This window comes from Equus caballus, chromosome 28 (genome assembly GCF_041296265.1).
Source record: "Equus caballus isolate H_3958 breed thoroughbred chromosome 28, TB-T2T, whole genome shotgun sequence".
NCBI classification, from domain to species: Eukaryota; Metazoa; Chordata; class Mammalia; order Perissodactyla; family Equidae; genus Equus; species Equus caballus.
Window position 1 is genome coordinate 43,775,264 of NC_091711.1, and position 26,783 is coordinate 43,802,046.

Sequence of the window (26,783 nt, forward strand, 5' to 3'; positions counted from 1 at the left end):
GAAGCCAGGGCCCCTGACTTCAGCTCAGGTGTCTTCCTCACAGAGATAGTGCGATCCAGTGGGGGTGGCCAGGAAAGGCTCCCCCTCCCCTGTCTGTCCAGGCAGAACTGTGCCGTCCCCTCCCCCAGCCAGCTCTGTTCTCCCTCAAGTTGGGCTAGTCCTTGGGCCTCAGAGCAGGGAGGGAACGGGGAAGAACTCCAGGCAGTGCCCCTCCCCCATCCACTGGACTTCCAGCAGGTTGCCCTGGTAACCAGAGCACAGCCAAGTTTGAAAACTTAAAGCTTGAAGGGGAGAGGCTGGATAAGAAGAGAAAGTCCCACGTCCACACAGTCACCATTCATTCAAGCATTTCATTCATTCATTCTACAGAAACTTATGAGGCTGATTCTTGCCAGGCCCTAGGACCCAGAGAAAATAAAATCCAGGCCCTTTAGAATTATGCTGTCTAATATGACAGCCACAAATTAAAATCAAATCAAATAAAAAAAAATTCAGTTCCTTGGTACTGTAGCCACATTTGAGTGCTAGTGGCTGTTGCATTGGGGAGCACAAATATAGAACATTTCCATTATCGCAGAAAATTCTATTGGCCAGTGTGTCTCCAGAAGCTCACTTGCTAAGAAGAGCAACACACAGGAAAATAGACCAGACCACACAGCGTCATGTGGACTTGGATGTCCTCACCAGCAAAAGGCAGGTGACGAGGTGAAGATTAAAGGAGATGCCAGAAGTATGCTCAGCCTAGTTCCTGGCTCAGGTGAGTGCTCCAAGGATGTGTTTACCGTCACTGATGTCTTATAGTTCCTGTAAGGATCTGTTTACATACTCAGCTTCCTGAGCAGACTTCGAGCTCCTTCCCAGCCCTGGCACAGTGCCCAGCACATAGTAAGAGTTCAGTAAATGCAGCTAGCACTGTCACCATCATTATTATTACTATTGCTATGATAAAGGCAGCCCAGGGTGCTGTGGGAACAGACAAGAGGGCTCCAGCCCGCAATGCCAGAGCCAGGGTGGGTGGCCTTCTGGGTGTCCTCAGGTGCAGGGCTGGGTCATCTGCGCATCCTCAGGGCCAAAGTATGGGGTCCACGTGGAGTGACAGGGGCTCAGGGAACAGTCGTTGCAGCAGACAGCCCCTGCTTCAGCCCCTAGGGACTCCCGCTTGCTTGAGGAAAGACCTCAGGTGGGTGGGCAAGATGACCTGGGGGTCACAGGGCATGGGGGCAATGCAGAGGGAAAGCAGAAGTGAGGTTGGCACTGGGACCGCCAGTGTGGCCATATTCAGAGTAGCCCTCTTCTTACTGGAGACATCTCTCCAGGGGTCAGAGTCTGTGGAGGACAGAGCAGATTTGGGGAGGGCAGCCAGCAGGGCACCACCCCCTGAGTCCAGGGCAGCCCAGCTGGGTTGTTACAAGCCTCCCATGGCCCTTCAGGATTCCAGAGGCTCAGAGAAGCCATTCACTGACGCCCACTGCTGAGAAGCCAGCCCCTCCCTGCCCCAGAGCCCAGCCCAGCCAGGGATGTAGCTGGTGGGACAGGTCAGGAGAGGGCTGGGCCCTAGGCCTGGGAATTGTGGCTTGGAGGCTGCGTGGAAGCCCATGAGGGGACCAGAGGGACGAGGACCCTGAGCAGGTCACAGTGGCCAGACTCTGGGGACAGAGGAGGTGAGGGGCCTGCATCAGCCTCAGCTTCCCAGACTGAGGACTACCGGATCTTTCTTGTTCTCTGATGAAGGTAGGTGGGTATTTGTGTGTAGGAGGGAGGAACAGGACCAAGGCATCAATGGAGGGTATAGGCTCAGTGAGGGGATGGCGATTTGGTGACGTTAGAATAAACAGATCTCAGAAATCCTATCCTCTGGCCTGCTCTCTGTGTGTGGGTGTGCACATAGAGGGTAGATGTTTGTGGTTAAGTGCAGGGTAAATGTGCGTCTGCCCAGGGATGTGTGGTTGTGAATAAGGGCAGGAGGTCAGGGCTGCAGGGACATGCCAGGTGGGGAGGTGATGGAGGCTGGCACAGTCTTGGGTACAAGTATGTGGCTGGAGAGGGATGAGGGGCTGGGGCGGCACTGTGAGGGATGATACAGATCCCCTGCTCCAGACCTTAGGGACCTGGCTATAGGGTCATCCCCCCCTCTCCCATGATCCCTTCCCGCTAACAGTGGCTTGGGCCCCGAAGCATCATGTCCCAGCCTGCTGTGTTGAAAGCAACAGAAACAACTTTCTTCTAGCCGGTAAGTTATATGGAGCCCAGAGTGCACATCAGCTGGTCATCTGGTGCCCCTGGAGCCCCTCTCGGGAATGGCTCACCTGCACAGACCACCAGCCAGAGTTCCCGACCAGCTTCTCTCCCCTCCTCCAGGCAGTCCATTGCATCTACTCCAGTGCTATGCCACCTTTCCCAAGACTACCCCAGTCCACGGAGTGTTTCAACAGCGTCCTCACCACTCTCTTTGCTTCACTTCCGTGCCCCTCTTATCCTGCTGTCACTCTTCCCCGGAGTGACCATTCCCACCTGCAGATCCAACCAGGTCATTTTCCAGCACCTGAGCACCATTGTGGCCTGGCCTAGGCCCCAGTGCACCTGCGGCCTTGTCTCCCCCTCATCCCCGATACAGCCTAGGAGCCCCACAGTGGATTTTCAGAAGAATGCCACGCTTCCTCACTTTTGGGCCTGCCAGGCGAATTACCCCAGCCCCAGGCCCAAATTCCCTCATTTGAAACCAAAGACTGAGCTAATGCTCTCCCACAACTCTGCCCTCCAGCGTGGCCCTGCCTGTTTCACTGCCTGGCCGGTTCCCCAGGGGCAGGGAATGTGGCTCATTCACTGGACAAGTCTCCTCCGAGCACTCGTCACTCCATATCCCAAGCCTCACCTTCTCCAGGGCCCTCTTCAGCTCCTGCTCTGATTCTGGCTCTGATTCTGGCTCTGATTCTGGCTCCAGCAGCAGGCCAGCCCAGCGCTCTTTCCTGGTTCTGGGTGGGAGCCCCAAATGCAGACCCTGTTCCTAAACCAAACCGGTCATCCCTCAGCCTCCTACCTGGATGCCTGAACTCCTATTTTGGTTGCTGTGGGTGGGAACCCAGAGCCTTCTGGCCCCTTCTGGAAGAGACAGCGGCAGACAGGCTTCCAATAACCACCGCCCTCCTCTGGGGTCCCCTAAACAAGGCCCCTTCAGACTTGGCAGTGCTTTTTTTTTCCACCTCTAGGCATTAGAGTTTTTGATAACTAATATAAAACTCAAGCCATTGAGGACCCCACAATTTTATATCCTGATATATTACAAGTCATTGTTAAAAATTATATTTAGAAATTATATTTGTATTAGAAATTTATATATGTATATTTAGCAATTTTTGAAATTATAAAGTGAACCTCAATTTTAAAAACTACTTCATACCTTAGTGGCTGTATAATATTAAAATGATAAATTATGCTTTAATTAACAATTACTGGGGCCGACCCACTGGTACAGCGGTTAAGTGTGCACATTCTGCTTCGGCGGCCTGCGGTTCGCCAGTTCGGATCCTGGGTGCAGACATGGCACTGCTTGGCACGCCATGCTGTAGTAGGCGTCCCACATAGAAAGTGGAAGAAGATGAGCACGGATGTAGCTCAGGGCCAGTCTTCCTCAGCAAAAAGAGGAGGATTGGCAGCAGCTAGCTTAGGGCTAACCTTCTCAAAGAAAACAAAAAACAGAAAACAGAAAACAATTACTCTATAGCATTTCATATGATTTACATATTATGCATTTTAAAATAATGTCTTATTTTACCAGACCCTGGCAAACACTGACAACTAAAAATTAATTTTCTGCTTAGTAAAGACGTTGTCATGCTTTTTATGAACTAGGACTCAAAGAAATGCAAGCTGAGCACCTCACCCCTGCGCGGGCCCTTCTCTCTGTTGATTCCTCAGGGGAAGACGAAAGACCTGGATGGACCACGACTTTGAGATGCAGCCACACAGAGCTTCCAGCCCTGGAAACTCCTTCTCTCGCAGCCACCTGCTGGGGCGCCCTGCCCGCCCCACAAAGCTCCCTGGAGGGGTGTCCCCGCTCATCCCTGTCCTCAGGAAGACCATCCGTCTGGATGCCTTCCCCCAGAGTCACATCTCGCAGGCTTCCAGCCGACCAGGCCTTGGAGCCAGGGCCCGGAGTATGCCTCCACAGGACACTGATAATAGCCTTGTGCCCAGGAAGCTCAGCTCCATCTCCTTAACGCTCCGTCAGAACAGCCAGGCATGGTCCCTGGGTCCCCTACCCTCTCACTGGGAAGAGTTGCCCACCTCAGGCAGGGAGGCTGCCACTCAGGGAGGAGGGAGGCTGCCCACTCCAGGCTCACCATCTGTGACCCTGGTGCCAGGGGTCAGGGTCCACTCCGAGGGCCCAGGGAACCCAGGTCTGGCCAAACCCAGCAGGATGCCCATAGTGGAGAAGCCCCTGGTGAGTTCCTACCTGGCCCTACCGTTCCAATCCCGGTTAGCCCAGAATCCTCCGGGCCCTGCAGGGTCAGGCTCAGTGGGTCAGAAGCACCCTGTCCCAGTGACTGCCCATATGCCTACTAGAGGTTCCCCAGGAAGAGGCAAGTCCCGGTCCAGGGGTATCCCAAGACCCCGGGTGCATCTCCAAAGGGCCACCTCTGCCATGGGGCCTGTGATGGCCATGGATTTACCTACTCTGGACACAATGAAGCCAGGCACAGCCAGACATTTAGCTACAATGGCCACCAACAGACCTAGGTTGGGTATCAATTTGGCCACATCAAACACATCCAGACTGGACACAGGTACAGAGTTCCCTGCTCTGGATACCAAACTGGGCACAGCCATAGCCTTGACTACAGCAGAAACAACTGAGCTGGGCGTAGTCATGGACTTGGTAACCCCAGAGCCAGAGAAGCTGGGAAAAGTCATAGCTACAGCATGCACAGCCAAGCCAGAGGCAACCACGGAGGGCACAACTGTGGATCTGGCAGCACCAGTCCCAGTCAAGCCGGGTACAGCCAGGCCGGACACAGCCATGGCTTTGGCTAGAGCAAATACAACCAAACCGGACAGAACTATGGATTCTCTTGCTCTCGACACAAGGAAGCGGGGTACAGCCATGGGTTCGGTTGTGCCGGTCACCCAAGACTCAGCCACTGGGGGGACCACACTGGATAGTGTCATTAACCTGACCACATCAGCCACCTACCCACTGATGCCAAGCAGAAGCATAGACCCAGCCCTGGACTATGCTACAGAAGATGGTGCCACAGACCGGGCCACAGAGCCCTCCACACTGGACCTGGCCAGAGAAATCAAAGGTAAGTGCAAAGAGCTTGGCTGGGGATGCATGGGCCTGCTGTGGGGGTGGGGGATATGGTCTGGAGATGGATTATGCTTGGATAGGTTGGAAAGGGAGGGGGAACTTAAGGGTCAGAGTCAAATGCACCGGAGGAAAAGGGAACGGGGCTGAGGGATAGAACACGGGGTGCACCCTGAGCTGGGTCCCAACCTGCCAGGTCGAGGTCAGGTTGAGGGAAGCCACCAGAAGGAAGGTTTATGGGGGTGACTTGTGGAGGAGCAATTATGCTGAGTCCTTCCTTTAGTATCTTCCATGGCTGTTTCTTTGTTGCCTGAAGAGCTGGAACAATCAGGCGATCTATAGCCCAGTCCAGCTTTAGCAACAAACCACCTACATGAAAACACAGACCAGCTCTTCAGTAAGCGATTTGTCTAAAAGTCATCCCTGTGGCCCTCTTCTGGATGTCAGTAGTGACCTCACCTGCGACTTTTTAAATCATGCACACTCAGCATTTTGGGAAAATAGCTGTTGCTTAAAAGGTACCTCACCTGGAATTCTCTTTCTTGGTCCCATACCTCCAGTCCTTTAGTCCTGAAAGGTGAGTTGGAAACTTGTATATATGGAAATCCTACATAGAACTATAAATGGGTCAACACAAGGATTACAAGTTCATTTGGTCTCAGAGAGGCTGTGACATGCCTAAAGTCACACAGCTGGTTGGTGGCAGTAAGCTAATGGGAACTCAGGTCTTGGAATTCTACTTCGGGCAGCCTCATTCCCAACATTTCAAAGGCTCAGAGATTCTGGATCTGGCAGATGCTTGGAAGGCACCTGGCCCAATGCCTTAATTGGGTCTTGGGTTGTCAGACCCCTTTGCCTTGTGCTCTGCACACTGTCTGGGGAAGCTCACCTAGACTTGGGTCTTCACTCCTCCCTCTGCGACCTCAGCTCTCCCTCCATCTTCAGCCCAGCCCTCCCTCTGGAAATGCAGATGCCTGCTGGACTCTCCACCCAGACATCTCTTGGACATGTCCAGAGGCTGCCCTTCTCTCTGAACTGACTCCTGCCCTCCCTGATCTCCCTTTCTCAGCTGCAGGCACTGCCACACCAGAAACCCAGGTATCCTCGTCCTCATCTTTCTCGCTCCTCATCCCATCCAGTCTATTTCCAACTCTGTGGATTTACCTCCTCAGTACTTGGCTGTCTGTCCCCTTCTCTCCATCCCTCTGCCCAGTGATTCCACCACCTCCCCCCTGCTCCCATCTCCCCCAGGGCTCTCCCTCCTCCACACAGCTGCCACAGGGACTCATATTTGATGGAAGCACTTTTGGCTTAGCGGTCTTTGGTGACTCACCATTATCTTTCCTTAAAGTCCAGGTCGTTAGCCTGGCTTCTAAGGCTTTGGACTTCTCCAGTCTCTTAGCTCTATATCCCTGTCTGGAATTTTCCCTGCTTCAGCTGCACTGGCAGTTCTGAGTTGTCCCTCGACACCCCGCAGCTCTCACCTCTGGGTCACCTCACCTGTGCTGCCCCCTCCCTACAGAGTGCCCTTTCCTTCTTCCCTCTCACTTCCATTTGCCTGTCCCTCTTGTCCCTCACTTCCCCCAAGAAATCTGCAGAAATCTCTCTCTTCCCAGGAAGCCCACCTCCCTGCACTCACAGTACCCCGTGCCTACCCCACCCCACTGCTTTAGGACAGTCCAGCTTTCTGTCTCTCCCTTTAGACCTGGACCCCTTTGTGGACAGGGATGGTCATCCTCATCCCTGTCCCCCCAGGGCCTGGTAACATGCTGTCCATTAATGTTGACTGAATGCATGAAAGATTTTTCTGATGGGTAAATTGAGGCTCAGGAAAGTTCCTGACCAAGCTCAAGGTCACAGGGCTCATCATTCCGGAGCCAGGCCTGGAACCCGGGCCCCTGACTCAGGGCTCTACAGGCGCCCGCGTCGGGGCAGGACAGCGCTGAGCCAGCGCAACATCCCAACCAGCGCGTGACTCACGCGCGCGCACCGCCGCCCGCTGCTGCCACCGGTTCCCCTGCGCCCCCCACCCCCGCTCCGTCCCAGCCAAGAGGGTAGGAGGCCGGGAGCGGGATCCAGGGGGAGGGACCAGGACTGGGATGCGAGCGCTTTTCCCCGCCCGGCATCCCGAGCCTGCAGGCACAGCGCCCCCGCGCGCTACACCGGCCACCCGTAGTCAAGACCGGGTGCCCGCTCCCGCGTGCGGACGGGCGGGGAGCGGGTGCGGGCGCGGGCGCGGGCGCAGGCGGGGGAGGGGCCCTCGGCGGGGCCGGCGGGCGCGCGAGTCACGTGGTGCGGGTGGCAGCGGCGGCGGCATCGGTGCGCGCGGGCAGGGGCAGCGCGGCGCCGAGCGAGCCGAGGGAAGTCCCGGGCAGGCGCGGCAGCGCGGGGCGCAGGGGCGGCGCGGCCTGGCCGCGGGCGGGGCGGGTGGGCGGAGAGCGCGGAGGGGCGAGGCCCGGCTGCAGGGGCTGCTCGGCCCAGGAGGAGCCCGCGCCCGGCTCAGCCTTGCAGCCCCGAGCCCTGAGCATCTTCCCGGAGGAACGGAGACAAAGGAGGATTCATGTCCAAAGGTAGGGCCGCCGGCCCGGCCACCGGCCACCGCCGACCGCCGGGAGGAGGCTGCGGCCCGGAAAAGCCCGGGTGGAGGTGCTACCAGGGGGAGGGTTGCTGCGCCGAGGAACCCACGCGCGGTGACATAGGCACGGACACACGCACACACGGTGGCACACACTCCAAGATATACATGCCCAGAGAGATGCACACACGAGCAAGCGGGGAGAAACAGAGACCCACGGACACACAAGCATGGACCCAGATGCGCACAGAAAGCCCCATGCTGGAGGACACCAAGAAGCACACACATGTACCCCACGCACAGGTATCAGGGCCACCTACAGCCAGACAAGAGACCTGTGCTCTGACACGGAGACCCCACCCCCACACAAGACAGGCGCACACCGAGACAGACACCAGCTGGTGGTCTCCAAGGGAACTCGTTGGCCTCCGGAGGACTGGGATGGGGGAAGGGGGTGTCCCAGGGCCCTTTGCTCCAGAGAATGGGAAAGGACTAAGATATCTTTTGTGATTCTTTTTCTGAGAGCCAGAGCTGGAGCTGGGTGGACTGGAATTGCCTTTGCGGGTGGGGGCGGGGTCTTAAAGGCTGCTAGGGGCTGGGGGCTGGGGAAGATCTCTGGCTTAGGAAGGAGAAGACTCCCCATCCTCCCACCCCCACTAAGCCAAGGAGGCAGGTGCTATTTTGGAAAGGTCCCTCCCCCTGCTGCCACCTTCCCAACTGAGGGGTGGGGTCCCTGGGCCAGACAAAGACAAAGCCATTCATTTGTCTGTAAAAGAAAGCACCGTGGTCCTCCTTGCTTGGCATGGGGATGGAGGGGTCCTGTTTCTGTCGGGGACTCAGCCAGAGCTGAGTCAGGTGGACAATGCCTCTCCCTGGAGCACTGATGGGGCAGGTGGCTCCTGGCTGGGGATGCTGCAGACAGATCGCCTCCTCTCCAGGAGCCCTGGGAGAGCTGGGAGCCTCTAGCCAGGATGGCATACTTGAGCTACATCCTGCTGTGACCCCATCCTGAGCTCTCCCCCACACTTGGGGACCCCCCCTCCAATCCCTGTTGCAGGGAAGGGAGAAGGTGTCTTTTAACAGAGTCTGTCCCCTTAGCTGTGGCCTATACGATTGCCATTTGCTGGCTGGGGATCAGCTGCTATGCAAAGGGCACAGCATCTGAGGGAGGAGAAAGGTAATGGTTCTAAAATGACATCTGCCTTGCTGTGAGGCATTCATTCATTCATTCATTCATTGTTGAGTGCTCATGTTATGCTAGGTACGTTGGGGCTCAGGGATCAATGAGACATGGCGCCTGCCCTGAAGAAGGCTGGAAACTAGCATATGTTCAATGCCAGGTAATTTACGTCCATGCTCTTAGATCACCTTCACAGCAACCCGGCAAGGTAGGTTCTATCCCCATTTTCCTGAGGAGAAAACGGAGGCTCATAGGGGTCACCTAGCCAGCAGTCAAGCCTGGGTCAGCTGCCCATTTGAAGGCAGCGTGGTGGGAGCAGAGGAGCTGTAGGGGCAGAGGATGGAGCTACACAATTCAACTCCAGAGCAGCATTTGTCCTGCGCCCTGGAGGTCTTTGTGTACTTGTCAGGCACCCTCACCAGACAGTGGGCCCTTGGGGGCAAGGACCTTGTTTAGGGTCCAAAACTGTCCTTGGCAGTTAGGGTTTGGCTGGAGTAGGCTCCCATTTGACAGCATATGAAATGGCCTGGATAGGATGAAGTGAATGAATGAATGAATGAATATATATGATGAGTACTAATGTACTCAGGGGGCCAAGGCAGCAAAGGAGAGGGGCATCACATCAGACATGAAAGCAGAGGCTTTCCTGAGGGGTGGTACTTGGGCTGAGCGGTAAAGAAGAGTAGGACTTAGCCAAGGGCTGGAGTGGGTAAAGAGTCTTTCAGCAAAGGCTGGGACAGAGTGACCCGCTGCACATTTGAAGGACTTTTGGCTGATGGGTGGCGGTTGTTAGCATGTGACTGGCATGTAATTGGCATGTGGTTAGAAGGGGCAGCTTGCCAGCAGGTGCTCTATACAGTGTGCACATGGGTGCCAGTAGGTGCCTGCTGGAAGAATGAAAGAGATCTGCTCATGTCCTGGACCTGCAGCAGGCCTGCCATGGCTCCTAGAAGTTGCCTGGGAATCTGGTGGGCAGACGGCTTCTCGCAACCAGGGTCTGTCTTTTGGAAATGATCTTTTAGAATGCTGTAGTTGACAGGCAAGGGCTGAGCAGACCATGGTGAGGACACACATTTTATAAGAATATTTACAAAAACTCCCATGAATAAATAGAAGATTCACTTTCTAGGGCTGTAAAATGGGGTAAGACACCCACCTCCCCCTCATCACCCGCCAAATGCACACATTGGATGGATCTATCTGACAACACAAGTTGTGGAGACCAAATGGGCTCAGCTGTAGCGGCATGGGGACCATGGAAAGGGCCAGCCGTGTGAGCAGCTGGGCAGGGAAAATGGGGCATTGACTGGCCCCCATTGCAGGTGTGTTGAGTGGGGCCTGGGAGCCACGTGTGGAGAGTGGAGGAGTAGGCCAGGCTGCTGAGAGTCAGCTGCTGTAGGGCTGAGCCAATCTTGGTACCGTCTGGAGCTGCCTGGCTGGCAACAGCTTCCTGGGAAGCAGGAGGGAGCCACGCCAGGCCCTGGGGAGATCCCGAGGCTTTGTCAGATTTGGCTGTGCCTGGGAGTGACAAGGGCAGAACAGTTTCCCATTGGGAGAGAGAGTCTTGCCAGGATCGGTGGAAGGACCAGGTGGTGGGGGTACAAGAACAGACTCCTGGCTGGGTTTGGGGGTGGGAAAGGGAGGCACTCCTGTCCCCTCTCCCTCTTGCCCATCTGCCGCTCCATCAGTCTTCTCTGTAAGCCTGAGACTCTGCAGGGCGGTAACCATGAACCATAGGATTCTAGAATTGCTGAGCTGGAAGGGTCCTCAAGAGAGCATGGAGTCCAATAACTATGCTGTGTAATTAGCATCTGGGGCACCTCCCTCTCGCAAGTGCTTTCATATGCATGGCTTCATTTCCCCTCCTGACAAGCCAGTGGACTTGAAAGGGGCAGAGACAAGAGGGTGTGGAACTGTGAGGCACTGTGCTGGGTGCTGCTAGGCATTGTACCTCATGCAATGCTCGTCACAGCCTTAATCACCATCCTAACGGTTTTACAGATGAAGAGGCAGGCTCAGAGGGGGGAGGTGGTTCGCCCAAGTCCACAAAGCTGGCAAGAAGTGGAGCCAGGCTCTTTCCACTTCACCACACACACCCATTTTATGGATGGAGAAATGGAGTTGCTCTGTCCGGAAACTCATCCTGGTGGGCAGTGGCCTGATGAGGAATCACACAGGTTTCTCTTGTGTGTGAACATACCCATGATCTCCCAGACCTAGAGGGATGTTTGCCTTTCCTTCAGCCTCTCCTTTCTTCTGCCATCCACCATCCCAAGATACACTATGTCATCTTAGGCAAGTGACTGCTGCCATCTGGGCCTTATCCTCTCTCTCCTGGTCAAAAGGGGAGACTTATTCCTCCCATAGATTTAAAACTATGGCTAGGAGGGTGTCTGGGGCTCCTCAGAGCACAGGCACCCCTACTTTGCAGCAGTGCTCATGGAACAGAGGGGACATTGAGGCTGGGAGACAGGAGTGGTGCTCACGCTGCAGAGAGGGGATAACCCTATTTTCTTCTAAAAGACAAAGCAACTGAGGGAAGTGGCAAACAGTCAATAGATGTTAGGTCCACTATCCTAAAAGGTCTTTTCTCTTTATTTGGGGGGCAGGACTAAGGTTGGAATAACCCCAGACATCTCTTAGACCAGTAGTTCTCTACTGGGGCAGTGTTGCCCCTAGGTGACATTTGGCACTGTCTGGAGATATTTTTGTTTGTCACAACTAGGAGGCTACTACTGGCATCTACTAGAGGCCAGGGGTGCCACTAAACATTCTGCAGTGCACAGGTGAGCCCCCACGATCATTATCCAACCCAAAATAGTCAATAGTGTCAAGGTGGAGAAACCCCTGGATCAGACGCACAGATACGGTGCTTTGGAGCAGTGAGGTGCATTTGAAGTGCCCCAGCAACTGGAGAATCTGGGCACTGGTCCACATTGTGCATCTGACTTGCTTTGTGTTCTTAGGCAAGTCCTTTCCTCTCTAGGCCTCAGTCTCTTCATCTGTGAAATGAGGGACCTGTACTGGATTTCATCTAAGGTCCCTTCCAGTCCCAACTCTGTATGATTATGTATCAAGAGAATAATAGTGTGGCTTGCATGTGACCTCTGCTTTCTTCCAGCCCACTCCTCCCATCTTGGCTTTTCAGGGCTCCCAGAGACCAGGACGGACGCAGCCATGTCAGAGCTGGTGCCTGAGCCCAGGCCTAAGCCAGCAGTGCCCATGAAGCCCGTAAGCATCAACTCCAACCTGCTGGGCTACATTGGCATCGACACCATCATTGAGCAGATGCGCAAGAAGACCATGAAGACTGGTTTCGACTTCAACATCATGGTCGTCGGTATGGAAGGCCGGGGGTGGTCACCGGAGGCCCTGGCGGTGGGCAGCACTGAGGATCCCATTTCTTTCCCTGGGATGGCCTCAGCCCTGGCTTCTCTAGGATGAGCTCTTCCCAGGGAAGATTTCATTGTGTTGATCACAAAGGCCTGAACTTCTCCCCTCAAGGCTAGCTGATCCAGGGATGGGAGCTTTGGGTGGATGGTCATCCTGGCCCCATCACCAGCTGGGTGTACACAGGAAGCCTCTAAGCCCTGCTCAGCCTGCTTTCAGGTGTGTAGCATGGGGGAGTCATCAATGTCCTTTCCCACCTCCAAGAGCTAGGTGGCTTCAGGATCACAGCTTGAATATCAGATGAAGGATGGTCTTACTTCTGATCTTTTGTAGTACTTTAAAGCTTAGAGAGCATTTCCAGGATATGGATTGGTCACTAAGTAGTGTCACTGGGTCACAGAAGGTAAGAGCCAGAAAGGAGCTTTGCCCAATCTCAATGAGATTTACTCAGTTGCTGAAACAGAGATCTGGGCGTCATCCTTCTTTCTTTCTCCTTTATCCCCCAATCCAGTCATCAAGTCCTATCCATTTTACCTTGTAAGTATCTCTCAAGTCTGTCCACTCTCTTCATTTCCACTGCTACCTCCGTAGACTGAGCCAGGTCTCTCACCTGGATTGCCATGGCCACCTGACCCAGTGCTGCTCAAAGATAAGGAGCTGGGCCACAGTGTAAATCATCTGGAAAGTCTTGCTATAAAAAACATCATCTGAACCAAACAGTGTGCTTGGTGGCATAGTTGATTTACTTTCTGGTGCAAGCTTCTTATCTCAAGAACCAGTAGCTGATGGTTCCTGGGCCTCACAGCTGGGCCATGGGCCACAGTTTGAGTGGCTCTGACCCTCCTGGTTCTCTCTCTCCTTTTCCTTTCAATCCATTGTCCCTCAGTGACCAAATAATTCTTCTAACCTGCAAAACTCATCAAATCACCCATCCTCCTTAAAATCCTTCAGTAAGTTTAAGGGTTTAAACTCCTAGTCTGGCCTACCTCTCCATGCATCTCCTACCACTTCCCATGTAGCATTCTACTCCACACTTATAAGGAACAGTTCTTCTGGATTTGCCATTCTCTTTCCTACCCCAGGGGTAGGAAAGAGCATATGCTGTTTCCTCTATCTAGAACTCCCATCCAGCTTCTCATGGGTCATTTGAAGTCCTTCTTCAGGTTTCAGCTTATTGCTTCTTCCTAGAACTCCTCCTTGATCCCAGAGAGACTGGATTAGATTCCCTTCATTACACTGTTATAATACTGTTATCTCTTTCATAGTGGTTATTATAACATATCGTAATTGCTTATGTTTTGGTCTGCCTCACACTAAATGGCTCCTTGAGGATGAGGATGTCTTGCTGCCCCCACTACCTCCAATTCTAACACAGCACTTGGCACTCAAGAATACTTAATGAAAAATGACCTTAGAAAACATCTAGACCAAGAATGGCAAGCATAAGACATGTGGGCCACTTCTCTCCCCAGCAGCACCTGTGGCAGACATCACTGATCCATCATGGCACACATTCAGTACTGAGCCCATTTGTAACCTTTTTAACATATTGGTCTGGGTGGCTACTACCAGTTGATAAGTTAGAATGAGAAATGCACCTTATTTGTCCTCCCTGATCTCATCCAGTTTCCTCCTTCCCTGCCATCTTATCAGTAAAGAACCTAATGCCCAGAGGGGCAAATACAGCTGGTCCTAAGGCCTTCAGAGAAACAGCACAGTTGGGTCTGGAACCTTAGGCTCCTGTCCCCCAGCCTGGTCCTTTTCTTAATACACCCCAGGAATGCTCTAGACCAGTGCTTCGTGGTCTTTACTGTCCGTATGATTCGTCTGGAAGTCCTGTTAAAAATGCAGATTCTCAGTCATGGGGCTGGGGTGGGGCCTGGGATCCTGCATTTCCTGCAAGTGTCCAGGTGATGTCGATGCCACTCATCAGTTGCAAGGCTCTCCCGTGTGATTTTTGTGTTCAGTAAAGTTTGAGAAGCACTGCTCAGATCAGTGGTCTTCAAACACTTTTTAGCTGTGGAACTCCTCTGTGGAATGAAATCTTCTGCAGAACTGCATGTGTAAAACAGGTCAAAAGGGAGGCATCGTGAAGGAAGTGGAGGTGAGGGGCTGGCCCTGCCTGCTCAGCTTCTTCCTCCTCCTCTCACAGTACCCCCTCAGGCATTTATCTCTGCAGGACACTAACCGCTACACTAGAATAAAGAGTGGATATGGAGCCTAGAGCTTCCTTGGGTTCAAGTCCCTAGTCATGTGTTATTTACCTATGTGACCTTGCACATATTTTATGTTGGACGGGGATTATTCTCTCTAGGACCACCTCACCTGGGGATAAAAATAGGTCTGCCATGGGATTTGCAGGACTGATATCAAGGCAAATTTTGCTAACAGATGTGAAAGTGCATATGCACTATGAGGTTGTATCAGAATGCAAAGTAATTGTTATTACTTTTAGTATTATTAAGGACCAAAAACTTAAGTCAAGCAAAAATAGGACAAAAATCTGCTACGCTAGACAAATGCAGAGGTTGTCTGCTTTCTCAATGGTCCTGAGGCTCCAGGAAGGAGAGAATGTGAAATCCAACTGACATTTCCCCAAGTCCTTCTCCGTGATCAGTCATGGAGGAAAGCAGGAAGCAGAAAACCATTGCCACCTTCCTGCTCTCCCAGCTCAGCCTCTCCTCCCCACTGTGAGCCCTCAAACAAGGGATTAGCCTCGATCACAGCCCTAGAATTCTGTAAGCTCAGGGGAGAAATATTAGGCTCAGGAGGTGGACATGGGGTCTCTCTGCCTTCTCCTCCTCCTCTTGCCTTTCTGTAGGCCAGAGTGGGCTGGGAAAGTCAACACTGGTCAACACGCTCTTTAAATCCCAAGTGAGCCGCAAGGCCTCCAGCTGGAACCGGGAGGAGAAGATTCCCAAGACAGTGGAGATCAAAGCTATCGGGCACGGTGAGGACCAGGCAGGGACCCCTATGGGCATTGTGCAGAGGGGCCTCTGCCAGAAAGGGGAAAGAATGGGACTTACTGGGGAATGAGACAAATGACAGGCAAGTTCAAGACAGAACAGAATGAAGCCCTAAACTCTATACAGCCACGTCCTTAGAGAAAGTGCAAGTTGAGAAAAGGGAGGGAGGGGAGTTAGAAAGGAAGGAGTGGGGCTTGAACCCGATGGTAAAGCATGGTTGGGATTTACACGGGCAGAAAGCAGGGTGGGTGTTCCAGGTGCGGGCAACAGCATGAACAAAGGTATTGAAGTGGGGAAGACCCTGAACTTGACTTTTCCAATAATTGGTCCTGAAGAAGGAAGGAACCTAGGTCTCCCTGGGTGGTGGGTGGCAGGGTACCTGGCATGAGCTGCAAGAGTGACCTCCCTGGTGCCTTTTCTGTTCATCCCCCAGTGATAGAGGAAGGCGGTGTCAAAATGAAGCTGACCGTCATCGACACTCCGGGCTTTGGAGACCAGATCAACAATGAAAACTGGTATATGTCTGCCTGTGAGATTTCTGCCCTAAAGACTCTGCCAGGAAGATAGCAAATGCGGTGCAGATTCATTCACACTGAGGACCACCTGCGCCCTCCATCCTGAGGGGTTAGGCGGGAAGATTTGCTAAAGGATGGGAGAGGGCGTTTGTAAGGAGACAAGGGAAGAGGCCCACTGGGGCCAGGTGTCCGGATGGAGGGGACAGTGCGGAGGGAATTTCAACCAAGGGATTGCGTAGAGGTGGCAGCAGATCTGTCACAGTTGGCAGCAGGGCAGGGCAGACAGAATCAGGGGAACTGGGTTGTGAATCCAGGCTGACCTGAAGGCTGTGGCAGAGAGCTTGGCCTGTGGCCCAGATGTCATAACCCTGGACAAAGAGAGCAGGAGTGAAAAACAGGAGTGAGGGGAGTCTCCATGAGGAGAGAGCTTCTGGGAATCCACAGAGCGAAGCTGCAGTCAGCATCTAGCCAAGAAGGCGGTGAATAAGCTGCTCAGAATGAGATGGAAGGTTCCAGGCAGAAGTTTGCTCCCAGATAGAGATGGAGACTTGTATCTCTGTGCGCCACAGACAGGCAGGGCTACCAAACAACTGAACTTAGAACAATCTTAGAAAAGTGACTGGTTGCCCTCTTCTCTGGTTATATGCATCCCCCTTGATAGAGGAAGGTAATAACAATGACAGTAGTCGTGATAATAATGAATTGTTGCCGTGACTGAGGCTTTCCTATCTGCCATTGCTATAAGTACATTTGTTCTTTCTAATCCTTACATGAATCCCTCCAAGCTCCTATGGTTAGTCCCATTTTACTTATGAGAAAACAGTCTCAGAGAGGGGCAGAGACTTCCCCAGAGCCTCCCAGCTAATAAGTAATGGAGGTGGCAAAAGTGTGTGTTGCTTTCTGGCATGGGGTGAGGCTCTGCAGGTTCCTATAGCCCAGTCAGAGGGCCAGTTCCCCCGGGGAACTCTAGCCTTGCTTGCAAGGAAAGTCATCCATGGGGGCAGAGGGAGAATGGTCAGCAAATACTCTAGACCCACCAGAGGAGGTAGGAAATGAGAAGGATGTGAGGGGACTGTTACTTGACCATGCCTAAGATGAGCTCCCAGGGCCCTGTCCTTCTGGGACATCCATCTGCTTTCTTCCCACCCCCCAGCTGGGAACCCATTGAGAAGTACATCAATGAACAGTATGAGAAGTTCCTGAAGGAGGAGGTGAACATTGCGAGGAAGAAACGCATTCCTGACACTCGTGTCCACTGCTGCCTCTACTTCATCTCCCCCACAGGACACTCGTATGTACCAGTCCCACCCTCATTGCTGGGCCTACCTCTGGTTTGCATCATCTGTGCCCATTCTATAGTGGATAATCAATACCTGGTCTCTGCTGGGGAGGGCCAGGTGGGCCCCAATATAGTCATGGCCCTGGGACCTTGGGACTCCCCAGACTTTCCCCAAGAAAGGCTGGTTTTCTTGCTAGGAGAGTAAAACTGACCAACATCAGCCCCTGTGCTGCCCACTGGTGTTCCAGCACCATAGCTTGACTGTGCCAGCAGCGAGAAGTTGGTGTGTGTGAGCAGAGGGCTCCTCGTTTATTCAATAGATACCTGCTTTGCACAAGGCTGGGGTAGGGGGGCAGCAAGAAGGGTGAAATGGGGAGGATCATGGCTACTCGATTGGCTAGTGTTTGGGGTGGGTGTTGGACCCAGCTGTGGGCATTTGGAAGGTGGAGCCAGGTATCTAGAGATGAAGGTTGGCCACAAGTGGGCATGGTAGGAACTCTAGTTGTGAGTAGCAAGTGGGGCTGTGTGGTAGGGAGCACCAGCAGAGGATGGAGAAATGCAAGTGGGGGAGCAGGCAACCTTCCTGTTGGGAGAGGTCTTATAATTTATTACTAAGCTCAGCTGCTGGGCCAGAGTTCAGTTCCTGAGAGGATGGCATAAACTTTGGAGGAATCAGGTACTCAGCAGGTATTGAAGGTGGGGCCCAGGAACTCAATAAAAAGGCTAGCTTTATCCCTCCCTAGAACCTGGACCCAAGGTCAGAGCAAGGCATCAGGCAGCCTGACTTAATGAGTCCCCTGGACTTTGAACCAGAGCCAGACTGGGGCCTAAAGCCCTGGGGGAGCTGGGCTCTCAGATGGAGAAGGGGCAAGGCCCCCAGCTGGACACCTGCAGGAGTAACTGGGGGCTGGGAGGAGGCCCGTCAAGAAGTGCTGTCCTGTAGGCTGAATAAGACACACACAAGTAACCACGACACAAGGACATATGGGTGGGGATGACAGTCCAGAGCCATTCCCAGGAGAAAGAAATCCCTAAGTCAGAAAAGATGTTCTGAAGCAGTGGTTTGAGTTGGGCTTAAAAGGGGGCAGGATTTGAAGAGAAAGGGAGATGGGGGACCATGTGTGGGCAGAGTTGGGGCCTGGTCTATAGATGGTGGGTGTGTTTCAGAGGAGAGGGAGCAGCTTCTTGGCTTCGGCCAGGTCCCCAGCCCAGTCCTCCTGTCCCAAGGGTGGCCCTGGAGTGGTGGCAGTGGCTGAGTCGGGGAGGGCAAGGTAGCTCTGATGCCCTGACTTCTCTGGGCCCCAGCTTGCGACCTCTCGATCTGGAGTTTATGAAACACCTCAGCAAAGTTGTGAACATCATCCCTGTCATTGCTAAGGCTGACACCATGACCCTGGAGGAGAAGTCTGAATTCAAGCAAAGGGTGAGAAGGCCCCCTCCTCCTTTTCCTCTGCCCATCCCTCCTTCCCCTCCTCCGGTCCAAGCCATCTCCTATCCTCCATTATTGTACTCCTCACCTTCCCCTCCCTTCCCACTCAGCTCCTGCTTAACTGTTAAAGAGGCTGGGCTGGTGGTGTCTGGGGACCATGAGGAAGGGAAGTTAGTGCAGCCTCAGGCTGCCTTCTTTCCACCCTCTGCACTTACCTGCGAAGACCACTGAATACGTAAATCACCATGAACGTGAGAAACCACTCCTCAATGTTAGGTTGAAGGACTAGACTAATTAATCAAACCCACTAGTCCTTATTGGTATCTTCTATAAGCTCTGCCCTGTGCTGGATGCATGGGGGATGGGGATGGGGGGATGCGAGAGAAGTATAAAGACAGTTGCTGCCTTCAAGAAACTTACAATCAAGTAGACCACTGAAGAGGTCCTGGATGGCTTCTTGGAGGAGGTGAGACTTAAATCAAGTTTTGAAAGAGGGCAGACAGAGAGGCTTGGGGTCGGGGGACTCAGCTCGCTTCCCTGCAAACAGGACTGTGACATGCAGCAGCATGAGCACTGTCCATGTAGAATTCGTGCTGTTTGTCTAAATCCTAATCTTACGAACCCTGAGATGAGGAACCTGCACCCCCACTCTATCTCAAGCTGGGCTGTGGTAATGGTGTGACTGGAGCTTGCTTTTATTCAGCATGTTCTTGCTGCCCAGGGCCTCAGAGTTCAGAGATGACTGGGGATTATCAAAGGCTGCATTCATCCCTTTGACTTCAGTGCGTGCGCACACCCCCCCCCCCCCATTATCTTGACACTTGGCTACCTTGCTTTTCCTCCCTGCCCCTAGGTCCGCAAGGAGCTTGAAGTAAATGGCATTGAATTCTACCCCCAGAAGGAATTTGATGAGGATTTGGAGGACAAAACAGAGAATGACAAAATCCGGGTAGGTGCCTGGGGCTCTTGTTATCACGCAGATGCCCCCTTGGTCCCCTGGGATGTGTATCGTGTACTGCTTCTCTTTCCAACCACTTTTCCCCTTCTGTATTCCCTGCCTCACTTGCCTGATCCAGAGCAGAAGTGATGGGAGAGGATGAGGACTAGGTGCCCTGGCCAGCACTCTGAACCCTGCACCCAGAAAGCCAATGCTGCCATCCACCCCCAGACCACACAAAAGCCTCTTCTTCCCCCACAGGGCCAAGCAGAACCAGAGTATGGGGGGTAATGGAAGGGCACAGGCAGGAAAAGTGTCAGGCTGGGGTCTGAGGCATCGATACTGTAGTCAGAACTCTGCCTCAGTTTCCCCCTTTATGAAATTCAGAAGTCAGACTAGGTGAGTAGCTTATAGGCTTTTTTTTTTTCCTCAGAAGAACCTTTTTTAAAAAATTAAATGTCAGACAGAACTCTAGTATCTAAAACACAAAAACAGAGCTGCTTTGGCTAAGTGACACAGGGCCCAGAGCCCTGCCTTCTCAGCAGCCCCTGTGATATCTCCTGGGAATCTCAAGGCTTGTAAACCATTGATTGGCCTATGTGATGTCTAAGATCTCTCTCAGTTCTCAACTTCTACAATTCTGGGATTCTCCATCAGAATCCTGAGCTCTAGGCTGGGCTTTGCTACTGACCGCTGCAACCTGGGGCTAGTCACTCACTCACTTTGCTCTTGAGTCTCCTCCTCCTTACGTGTGGTCATCTAGTGGGAGCCCCTTATCTGATGTGGTTGAGACAGGTAGTTGGTCAGTTAATTGAAAAAAATCAATTGAAGTGAAGAAATCATTAAAAATATGATGCATACAAATCTTAAATGTTTTAAAATAAATATTCATGAAATTATTAAGTTAAAATAACAAAACATATATCACATTCATTAAACGTTATTTTCATATAGAGGCAAGCCCTCTTCTTTGAGCATAATTCCACTTTTAATGCAAAAGCAACTCACCTTTATCAAGTCTTTCTGAAACATTCAACTTCATTTGCAGAGAAACAACTCTCCACACTGATATATCCTTAGCTTATATAGTAGTTAATTTGTCCAATTACAATAACAAGTACACATCAGGCAAATAGATTTGGGGACAAACAGCAGGCTCTTGGTGAACATACAGCCCACCTGGTGGAGCAGAGGAGCCTATGCACATCGGACAGTGGCCTTGGAGCTCTGAGAGGTCAGCGGATGCAGGTAGCAGGTGTGATGGGAGACAGTGTAAAGCATCAGTACTTTGGCTGTCACCTGGGTGGGTATCACTTAAGAGAGGTCTGTCTATCTTAGCTAGCTCACAGAGTTGTTCCACATCAAACCAAACCTGTGTTAGAGAGCTGTGAAAGGTATGAAGCATTCTACAGTTGAAGGAAAGCTGACTTACTGAGGTTAACCAGCCGGGCAGGGGTACAATCAGGGTTGGACCCAGGACTTCGGACTTCCAGTCCAGTGCTCTTTTTAAGAGACAAGAGCCTTGCCATTACCATCAATGGGATCAGTGAATGAGCATCAGAAGGGTGCAGTTCAAGGCTAGGAGCCTAGGACCATATGCCATTATGCTCTGGAGGCCCAGATTGCAAGAGGATGATGTGCACACGTGTCTCCCTTGTCTTTCTGCCCCCCTCCAGCAGGAGAGCATGCCTTTCGCTGTGGTGGGAAGTGACAAGGAGTACCAAGTGAATGGCAAACGAGTCCTTGGCAGAAAAACTCCCTGGGGGATCATTGAAGGTAATTCAGTGCATCTTCTTGAAGAACTGGCTGCTGGTCAATTATGCTCACTTATTAAGCATGTATAGGTCAAGGCACTGTCCTAGGTTGTAAGAATCAAAATGAATGCCAGCCAGACCCTGCCGTAAGGAGCTTACTGTCTAATGGAGAAGATGAGACTTACAGGTAGGAAGCAATAAAAGACCGATTTAGCACCTGCCTGGGAGGCACTGACTCACATGTCAAAGGAGTTCAGAACATGGAGAGATTAATAAGGACGGGAAAAACCAGAGAAAGGTTTTCACATGAAAGGGGATGTGATCTGACTAACTGCAGAAGGGTTGTTCAGATGTTGCCTTTTTTGTTTTATTATGAGTGGATGTGACCTTGGGAAGGTCATAAGGATTCTGCAAGTTTTCAAAGAATCGCTTCAATGAGCTCATTAATACGCTCACCCTCCGAGGGAGCAGGCTAGCTGTGACTGTTGTCAGAGCATCAGCGCTGGGGCACTTGAGTCTCAGGCAGGTTAAGTATCTTGCCCAAGATCACATGACTTGTTAGTGGTGAAACTTGAATTTCAGACCCAGATATTTTTATTCCAAAACCAAGTTCATCCCATTGTATCACATTTGTCATATTTATCACATGTCGTCTCTCATTTTCCTGTGACCCTTTGTTGGTATTTTTTTAAAATAGCATTTTCTCATCGTCTGCCTTGAATTGGAATTATTTATGAGAATGTCTGTCCTACCCATTGGATTGTGAGACTAGGGAGTTCTTGTCTTAATCCTCTTCTGCTCCTACAGTCATTGGCAAGTGATATGCAAATAGTAGGCACTCAATCTGTGCTGAGTTAGATTTATCATGTAGAACGTGACCTTTATAAGATGGTTTGATTGTCATTTTCCATGTTTGTTATTGTCTTCCAATCAGATTATAAGCTCCTTAAAGATAGGAATTGTGTTTTAGGCCTTGGGCAAGTTTCTTAGTGTATTAGTTTCTCTGTTTCTCTGTGTATTAGGTTCCTTTTCTATAAAATGGGAAATATAATAGTCCTATTAGCTATTATTCCACAGAGTCTAGAATGGTATTATGCCATTGTAGCTGCTTAATAAATATTTGTCCAATGAATAAAATCCTATGCACTGAAGTGCCCAGATGAGCAAACCTCTAGAGGCATCACAGCAACCAGTCTGTGGCTCTCTCCTAAACGCCTGCATGACCTGAACAGATGTTCGCCTGCTGGGCGTTGCTGTGTTAGTGAAATGGCTACCTGTTTTGTTTTGTTCACAGTGGAAAACCTCAACCACTGTGAGTTTGCCCTGCTTCGAGACTTTGTCATCAGGTAAGATGCACTCCTCCCACAGATGGCAGGTTTATTATTTGGGGTCAGGAGGCTGTTAGTTTAGATCCACTTCCTCAGTCTCCAGGTCTCTCTGATAGAACTTTCTGCCCCAGTTCCAGCTCCCATCATGAAGCAAAAGGGGCTGAGAAGTATCATGGGCTCTCTAGAGTAGGTCCCAGTGATTGGGTCCAGGCCATGGGAGCGATGTACTAACCTCAGATGTGGTCACCTCTTCCTCCCCCGAACCCTAATCGCATCCCTCTCTCTTCTCACCCTGTGTCCTTCAGGACCCACCTCCAGGACCTCAAGGAAGTGACACATAACATCCACTATGAGACGTACAGGGCCAAGCGGCTCAATGACAACGGAGGCCTCCCTCCGGTGAGCGTGGACACAGAGGAAAGCCACGACAGTAACCCATGATGACCCTTTCTCTGTATCATCACACATACCCACTTCTCCGCACACACACATCCCAAATACCACCACCAACCACCTTCTTCCTTTCTACTCTGTCCCACAGGCCTGTCTGGTATTTGTGGAGCATCTTGTCTACAGTGTGTGTGTGTGTGTGTGTGAGAGAGAGAGAGAGAGAGAGGGAGAGAGTGTACCTCTGTGTGTGTGTGCGCAGGGCTGAGGTATTTTCAGTGCCCTCCCTGGAAAGTCCCTTGTAAGTTTGGTTCCTCCATGGCTGTCCATTATCTGTCTCCTTTCCTTGTGTCCCAGAACAAAGCCGTGTGCCTCACTCAAGAGGTCTGGGGGAGGTTTCATTTAAAAATGATGGGAGCAGGTGAGCCCCAGGTAACTCTTTCTTTTCTCTGAACCCGCCCACAGCCTGGGACTGTGGAGATGCTCCAAGGACAGGCTGCGGAGCTAGACTTGGGATGGGGGTGAGGAGGTTGGGCCTTAACCCTCCCTGTCAGCCCGGGGTGGTCTGGGGTAAGGCTGGGACTTCCTGGGAAAAGGAAGGTCAGGGAAGAGCAGAGCGGCAGGCCGGAGCTGGGCTCCTGCAGAAAGAACTAGTGTGTGGAAGTGGAGAAGAGAGCTCCACCCTTCAGTCTGTGTTGCCTTCACTGTCCAAAAGCTACCACCTGTCGCTGTCACAGACTGCTGCCTTCCACATTCACCTCGCCTCACTTGCCTCTGCTCCCACTTTCTTTCTTTTCCCCTTCCCCTCCTTTCTTCATCCTGCCCATGTCTGGACTTCCTTCACTTCCTTGTAGACTAATCCACTTTAGCTACGTTTCTCTATGTAGGATTGATGCCCAGTCTACTTCCAAAAATGACTTAGGTCACCTTAAAATAAAATCACAGCTGAAAGCATAGGACAGTGCAAACTGAGATTGTGAGACTACAGGAGGATAGAGAGGAATGGGCAGGAAAGTTCCTTCTGTCGATCGCTGAAATTGGCCCTGAGCTTGTGGGCAGCCCAGGCAAAGGAGGAAACACTGCGAGGTATGTGGTTCCCAGTGTTCAGTTAAGGCAGCACGCTTGCTGGTCAAGTGAGACAACCCTCTTTTTAGGCATTAAGTTCTAGAAGAACTGAGTCTAAAGAAGTATCAAGAACTATATACAGTATTTATCTTTCTTGGTGGTTTGGCTTCAGAGACAAATTTTAAATGACACCTCCCTTTTCTCCATCAGGATTCTTCCTCCTTAAAGCTGGCTTCTCTGTTGCTCCCTTCTTCTCATCCATACTTGACCCCCTCTTTCCTTCCATTCTGTTCTCTCTCACTCTTGTGCTGAAGCTAACTACATTTTTGTCTGTCTGTCTGTCTCTGCTTTTCCCCAATTCCTCCTCCTGACTCCTGTAGACATTCCCAACGACACCCACAATCAAACATTTAGACTCTTCTTGCCTTTCCCTTCAGCCCTGTATTTATTAATGCATATGTATCCCCTGTTTATTTTACAAAGGTTACTCTTTCTCTTCTAGTTTGTAAAGTGGCTGAAATCTGGGGCTGGAGAAACAATTTGCTCTTAGGCAAGGGAAAACACCAAGTGATAACAGTTTACAATAACCTCATACAACCTCCTGTCCTATCTCCTGGTCCAACCTTAGGTGTTTTAATGGTCCTCTACAAATCCCAGCATTTATAGTCCCTTATCACTCAGGTGCTAGGAAAACACTAGACTGAAGACCAAGATTCACTAGACCAGGAGAAAGAGGTGAGTGATCAGATTGCCAGTGACCCCAAACCTATGGTCTCAGTCTTTCCTGGAAGCTCTTTACCAAGTTCCTCCTGCCTCCCCCACAAAGTTATTCCAGGGTAGGCACCTGTCAGCGCAGAACAGCAGTGGGGTTAGAGCCCAGAGGTTGCTACCTTTCTGCAGGATCCCTTGGCTTATACAGGGAGCAGTCCTGTATGGAGGCATGGGACTGGACACCTAGGACTAGTGGGGAAGGTCTCGGGTGGGGGTGGTGGGCGTTGGAGAGGCTGAGTAGGAGAATGATGCTGGGCGCCCCTAAGCCATGATCTCAGCCTCCCTGGAGAAGCTGTTTTATATGTCTGCTGCCAGCTGCTGGTCTCCACACCTCAACCGTTCTCCACCCCCCTGCAGGGAGAAGGCCTCCTGGGCACTGTCCTTCCACCTGTGCCAGCCACCCCCTGCCCCACTGCTGAATGAAGGCCATTTCAAGCGCTGCTTCTCCCTCCATTCCTCTCAGCTGTATTGCTGCGGGGCCATGCCTTTTTTAGTGCTGTGCTTGTTCAGCCCATCCCCTCAGCCCCTCTGAGCCCTCAGTAGGTGGGAGGGGCCAGCTGCCTCTTTAGGACAGTTGCTTCCTCCATTTATCCAAACCACCCCTCTTCTCCCAGTGGAAGGGAGTTCTTGCCAGCACTGCCCTCCTCCATCGTCTGTGTCAGCCGGTCCCAGCCCATCTGTAGGGTGAAAGAACTCATCAAGAGCTTCTTCTGCCCTTGCAAACCCATACAGCTACGTGTAGCCATCTCCAAGGGAAATGGCATTGCTCCCTATCCATTCATCTGCATGAGCTCCTCTTGGCTTTCTTAAAGGGTCAAGAAAGCAACTTTTCTGCTTGTCAGATTTGTGGACGTCAGCTGTGTGAGCCCCGATGTGGGACAAAGGTGTCTCCTTCATTGTTTACAGCTTATCTGTAAGGATGGGTCACTACAGATGTGGGGGAGCAAGGGCTAGGATCCATTTTTAAAAATCACCACTTGTGGCTGGCCCAGAGTGCGGTTTCACACCCTCCCCACGCCATAATGCAGCCACTTAGGAAGAGCGGTTTTCCTGAAGACACATTTCTGGAGTTAACTTTCTTATCCTCAAACTTAAAAAAAGAACCAAACACAGACAAAAAAACTCCAGAAATCCATGAGATGTGAACTCTAGGAAGAAAAACATCCTTCTGTCCACTTAGCAATAAGAGGGATCTCTTCCCACCTACCCTGACTATTCCTACCCCCCACCTCCACCCTGTGAATGTGAGTAATGAATTTACCTGGCCACAGTTGGTCACTGTAGGCTAGTGGAAAATACCCAATGGAGGGCAAAGCCCCCATCAGATGCATGAATGTTTGCGAATGTCGGCTGCCACTGCCCCACACACTGCGTCTTTATGGAATCCCCTCCCTGCCCACCCACTCCCCATCTCCACCTGGACACAACTTGCTCAAAGGCTGGTGACTTGTGGGCCATTCATCTACAAGTCCTGATGGAGCAAGAGGCCCAAGCCTAGGGGATGCAAGAACGACCCATTTCTTAAATGTTACCAGTCCCAGCCAACCTTTTGGTGACATTATGGTTAAATTTCCCAGTTGAAAACAAGCCAACACTCAAACTGGTTGTGTAAATGTTGCTAGACTTTATGTGTTGTACAACTAAACATTGCTGTTTGAACAATAACTGTCTGGCCTGTGTCTTATTTGCACTCCTCATTCTTTGGCCAAATCAGCTATTACATCATCTCACCCATGTGTAGAGGATGAGACAGGGACCATCTTGGTAAGAAGTGGCCACAGAAATTAGACATGGAAAACATTTAGTGAGGTCAGCTTGTCCTCAGTTGGCATGAAGTTGCACCCCAGTCCTTATTCCCTGGGCTTTTGTATCCAGAATGAGTGATGGAGCTCACACTTGACC

At 51.7% G+C, this 26,783-nt stretch overlaps 1 protein-coding gene across 10 annotated transcripts; it reads left to right on the top strand.

Moving 5' to 3' along the window:
* The first annotated feature begins 240 nt into the window (after window positions 1-240).
* On the top strand, window positions 241-26,546 carry SEPTIN3 (septin 3). Of its 10 annotated transcripts, none has more exons than XM_023631048.2 (13): window positions 241-757; window positions 3,916-5,303; window positions 12,209-12,400; window positions 15,272-15,400; window positions 15,850-15,931; window positions 17,085-17,222; window positions 18,516-18,633; window positions 19,493-19,588; window positions 21,253-21,352; window positions 22,625-22,676; window positions 22,964-23,057; window positions 24,792-24,845; window positions 25,239-26,546. In XM_023631048.2, the coding sequence occupies exons 2-12, from the start codon at window positions 3,935-3,937 to the stop codon at window positions 24,807-24,809; spliced, it is 2,388 nt and encodes a 795-aa protein (XP_023486816.1). In that variant the 5' UTR covers window positions 241-757; window positions 3,916-3,934; the 3' UTR covers window positions 24,810-24,845; window positions 25,239-26,546. The 10 variants fall into 10 exon arrangements, with proteins under 10 accessions (XP_023486816.1, XP_070109836.1, XP_005606753.3 ...); XM_070253735.1 differs by having other exon boundaries at window positions 21,256-21,352; XM_070253736.1 differs by lacking the exon at window positions 241-757 and adding an exon at window positions 1,503-1,731.
* Window positions 26,547-26,783: the final 237 nt, after the last annotated feature.

Coding starts and splice junctions, on each gene's coding strand:
- SEPTIN3 (XM_005606696.4), top strand. CDS start 3,935: ATGGACCACGACTTTGAGATGCAGCCACACAGAGCTTCCAGCCCTGGA. Junction 15,932..17,084: donor CAGATCAACAATGAAAACTG/GTATATGTCTGC, acceptor CCCACCCCCCAG/CTGGGAACCCATTGAGAAGT. Junction 18,634..19,492: donor AGTCTGAATTCAAGCAAAGG/GTGAGAAGGCCC, acceptor CCCTGCCCCTAG/GTCCGCAAGGAGCTTGAAGT.